This window comes from Elephantulus edwardii, unplaced genomic scaffold (genome assembly GCF_000299155.1).
Source record: "Elephantulus edwardii isolate Elephantulus edwardi_28Jun2011 unplaced genomic scaffold, EleEdw1.0 scaffold00052, whole genome shotgun sequence".
In the NCBI taxonomy this organism is placed as follows: Eukaryota; Metazoa; Chordata; class Mammalia; order Macroscelidea; family Macroscelididae; genus Elephantulus; species Elephantulus edwardii.
The window spans coordinates 13,840,008-13,844,470 of record NW_006399802.1 but is presented as its reverse complement, the minus strand read 5'-3'; the positions used below and the strand labels follow the sequence as shown (position 1 = coordinate 13,844,470).

Here is a 4,463-nt window from a genome sequence, read left to right as displayed (position 1 = left end):
CCCGACCCCTCGCCACCCCCGGGGCCCGCACGCGGCCGCTTTCCGCCCGGCCCCCAGCCCTGTGCCGCTCCACTCGTACGGACCGTCTCCTCGGGGTCGATATCGATCTTGAAGGTCTGCTGCTGGAGGGTCTTCAGGGTGACCTGCATGGTGCCACCGCTCAGCTCCACTGCCAGGCTCGTTCCGGGTGCTGGCCGCTGGGCGGGGTCTGTGGCCTGGCCGGGCCCGGGGTCGCCGGGGCTCCTCTCGGACTCGAGGAAGGCGGTGGGGGTGGGGGCTTGTCACATTCGCCCTGCGGAGCGGCCTCTCCGCCGGCCCTGGCCCTGGGCCGCGCCGCTGCCTCCGCGACTGCGGCCTTCCACGCGAGTCTGACCCCGTCCGGCGTCAGGCACTGGGTATGCAAGAAGCGCGCGGAGCCGTGGTAGGGAATCCGCTAGCTCACTACAGGATGGTGACCGCCATCACCGTGACTCGCCGAGACGCGCCCCCTCCCCCACCCAAAAAGCCCGGGGATGGGGCCGGGCTGACGAAGTGCGCAGGCGTAGGGTGCGGCGAAGCTCTGCGCAGGCGCGTTCGCGAACTCCTCCCCGGAATTGAGGGCGGGGCCAGCGGCACCCTTGGAATGTCGGCAGCGGGGGACCAGGCGTGCGCAAGCGCATACGGTGGCCGCCTCGGGCTCAGGGCTTCCCTGTCGTGTTTGCAGCTCAGGCATTTTCCCAGCACGTCGCCGTCACGCCTACGCCCAGACCCCGCCCGGGGGCGGGAGTTGCACAATCGGTAACTGGGCAAGCGCTGCAGGGAGACTGGCGGACGGGATGCTGCGACCCGGAGCTGATGAAATACATGGTAGCAGTTCGGAGATCTCGTGGCGTTTTTTTTTTTGTGGTTTTTTTTTTAATTTATGCATTTATTTTTCCTATTGTGTACCATCGAATCGGACCCGACTGTCACATAAGGATATTGCCCCTCCTTGCCCTATGGATCATCTGGTGGATTCAAACCGTGCGCCTTCGGGATTGCAAGCACAGCTTCTTACCACTAGGCCTCCAGAGCTGGAGTCTGGTGGCTTCTTGTTGCGTGCCGCTCAGTCGGAGCCGACCCATAGCTGACCCTGCAACAGGTTTTAGAGGCAGTAAATAGCAGCGAAGGATATTGATTGTTTATTCTCTCCCACGGAACAGCTGTGGATTCAAACAATTTGCATTTGATACTGCATTACAGCTTCTGATATTAGGCCAGTGGTAAGGAATTGAGCTACCAATGAAGGCAAAAGTAAGTGGTTCAAATCCGCCAGTTTCTCCTTGGAAGAAAGCTGGGCAATCTCCTCCCAGGCGATTTACTGCCTCAGAAAACTCAGCTAACGGATCAGGTATGAGTCGATGATGGTTTTCAACAACAGCACTTCTGTGCAGAGCTTAAGTGGAAGGGTCCAGGTAACCCAATAATGAACTCTTGCTATGTGCCTGAGAGGGTGATGTTGTCTTGATTATTTAATCTTCAGAGCACAGACTGCTCACGAACCTTGTGAAACTGGGCCAAACTAAAAAGGCCTAACAGAGGTCAAGTTTTATCAGTCCTTTGAGCAGCTATAGCCAGTTTCATGCATAGAGATCAAAGTTCTTACATTTAGGTACTGTTTTACTTTGGGCTGCATCTCCCTTCTTTCCCCTTGTGGTGGTTGATGGATGCTCTCCATGCTCCTGCCTAAGGACCTGTTTATGAAACTGCTGTTAAGAACTTCCTGGTTAAGGGTCTCGTCACCAAGGCAACCACGCTGCTTTCCCCCTCCCCCGCCATGGTGCGTGTGCAATCAGAGGCCAGCCCACCTACTTCCGGTTCCGCCTCCTTATCGGCTATTTAGCCGAAGGTTTGACGCCGCCCGCAGTCACAGTGTTGTTCGGGTTCCGGGTTGCTGAGGCCCGCGGAGGTCCTCCGTTGCAGGCATGGCGGCCTCCACAGCAGCCGGAAAGCAGCGGATTCCCAAAGTGGCCAAGGTAAAAAACAAAGCTCCAGCTGAGGTACAGATAACTGCTGAGCAACTCCTGAGAGAAGCAAAAGAAAGAGAGCTTGAGCTTTTGCCACCTCCACCTCAGCTGAAGATCACAGATGAAGAAGAGTTAAATGACTACAAACTGAGGAAAAGGAAGACTTTTGAAGATAACATAAGGAAAAACAGGACTGTGATTAGTAACTGGATAAAGTATGCACAATGGGAAGAGAGTATAAAAGAAATTCAGAGGGCTCGGTCCATCTACGAGCGTGCTTTAGATGTGGACTATCGAAATATTACACTATGGCTAAAATACGCAGAAATGGAAATGAAGAATCGCCAGGTTAACCATGCCCGGAACATCTGGGACCGAGCAATAACAACTCTCCCTCGAGTGAATCAGTTTTGGTACAAGTACACGTACATGGAGGAGATGCTGGGGAACGTTGCTGGCACCCGGCAGGTGTTTGAGCGCTGGATGGAGTGGCAGCCCGAGGAGCAGGCCTGGCACTCCTACATCAACTTTGAGCTGAGGTACAAAGAGGTGGACCGGGCCCGCACCATCTACGAAAGATTTGTCCTTGTTCACCTGGATGTTAAGAACTGGATCAAGTATGCCCGCTTTGAAGAAAAGCATGGTTATTTTGCTCATGCGAGGAAAGTTTATGAGAGAGCTGTTGAATTCTTTGGAGATGAACATATGGATGAACATCTTTATGTTGCATTTGCTAAATTTGAAGAAAATCAGAGAGAGTTTGAAAGGGTGCGTGTGATCTACAAGTATGCCCTGGACAGAATTTCGAAACAAGAGGCCCAAGAACTCTTTAAAAATTATACCATCTTTGAGAAGAAGTTTGGTGATAGACAGGGCATTGAAGATATCATCTTGAACAAACGGAGATTTCAGTATGAAGAAGAAGTGAAGGCTAATCCACACAATTATGATGCATGGTTTGATTACTTACGCCTGGTGGAAAGTGATGCAGAAGCAGAAACTGTGCGGGAAGTCTACGAAAGAGCCATTGCCAATGTGCCACCAATCCAGGAGAAGAGGCACTGGAAGCGCTATGTCTATCTTTGGGTCAACTATGCATTCTATGAAGAGTTGGAGGCAAAGGATCCTGAGAGGACAAGAGAAGTATATAAAGCTTGTTTGGAACTAATTCCTCACAAAAAGTTCACATTTGCCAAAATGTGGTTGCTATATGCACAATTTGAAATAAGACAGAAAAATTTACCATTTGCCCGAAGAGCTTTGGGAACATCCATAGGCAAATGTCCAAAGAACAAGTTATTTAAAGGCTACATAGAATTGGAGTTACAGCTTCGTGAATTTGACAGATGCCGAAAACTTTATGAAAAGTTCCTGGAGTTTGGACCTGAAAATTGTACCTCTTGGATTAAATTTGCAGAATTAGAGACCATCCTTGGGGATATTGAACGAGCCCGAGCCATCTACGAGCTGGCCATCAGTCAGCCTCGCCTGGACATGCCTGAGGTGCTTTGGAAGTCATACATAGATTTTGAAATTGAGCAGGAAGAAACAGAAAGAACACGCAATCTTTATCGGCGTTTGCTTCAGCGGACACAACATGTCAAGGTATGGATCAGCTTTGCTCAGTTTGAACTGTCTTCAGGCAAAGAAGGAAGTTTGGCTAAATGCAGACAAATTTATGAAGAAGCTAACAAAACCATGCGAAACTGTGAAGAAAAGGAGGAGAGACTAATGTTGCTAGAATCTTGGCGAAGCTTTGAAGATGAATTTGGAAGCCTAGATGATAAGGAGAGAGTGGACAAGCTCATGCCAGAAAGAGCCAAGAAGAGGAGAAAGGTCCAGGCTGACGATGGGTCCGATGCAGGCTGGGAGGAATACTATGATTACATCTTTCCAGAAGATGCTGCTAACCAACCCAATCTTAAGCTCCTGGCTATGGCCAAACTTTGGAAGAAACAACAACAGGAAAAGGAAGCTGTTGAGCAAGACCTAGATAAGGACACTGATGAAAGTGAATCCTGACTTTCCCCCTCCATATTGATGTGTTTTTCTTAAATTAATACTTTGTAACTCTTCTTATACCTTTAAGTCTCTGTATATATTTAACCAGTAAGTAATTGGTTGTAATCTATTTTTTGTACTATTTTTAAAAATGTTCTTAGGGGAGCTCTGGTGGCCTAGTGGCAAGAAGCTGTACTGCAATCCCAGAGGTACACGGTTCAAATCCACCAGATGCTCTTCCGGAGAAGGAGGGACAATTTCCTCCTGTACCAGTCAGATCTGATTTGACATTACTTGCACAAAAAATAAAAATAAAATGAAATTTAAAAAAAAAATTAAAAAAGAACTTCCTGGTTGTTCTTTCCCCATACATATGTCTGTTGCTCTCTTGCCTACTTCAAGTCTTTGCTAAAATGTCACCTCTGTGAGGTGTGCCGAGCCAATGCTGTTTAAAATGGGACCCTCTTCCTGCTCCAA

At 49.2% G+C, this 4,463-nt stretch overlaps 2 protein-coding genes across 2 annotated transcripts in view; one reads left to right on the top strand and one right to left on the bottom strand.

Annotated features, from left to right (window-relative positions):
* Window positions 1–512, bottom strand: part of RAD23B (RAD23 homolog B (S. cerevisiae)) — a 54,666-nt gene extending 54,154 nt beyond the window's left edge. Inside the window, exon 1 of the mRNA XM_006886915.1 lies at window positions 84–512. Within this exon, the coding sequence (XP_006886977.1) occupies window positions 84–149 (66 nt within the window). The 5' untranslated portion in view covers window positions 150–512. The remainder of the gene's footprint in view (window positions 1–83) is intronic.
* Window positions 513–1,880: 1,368 nt separating this feature from the next.
* LOC102873223 (crooked neck-like protein 1-like) lies at window positions 1,881–4,007 on the top strand. Its single transcript, XM_006886914.1, has one exon. It carries the CDS (start codon window positions 1,944–1,946, stop codon window positions 4,005–4,007), a length of 2,064 nt encoding a protein of 687 aa, XP_006886976.1. The 5' UTR covers window positions 1,881–1,943.
* Window positions 4,008–4,463: the final 456 nt, after the last annotated feature.

Coding starts and splice junctions, on each gene's coding strand:
- LOC102873223 (XM_006886914.1), top strand. CDS start 1,944: ATGGCGGCCTCCACAGCAGCCGGAAAGCAGCGGATTCCCAAAGTGGCC.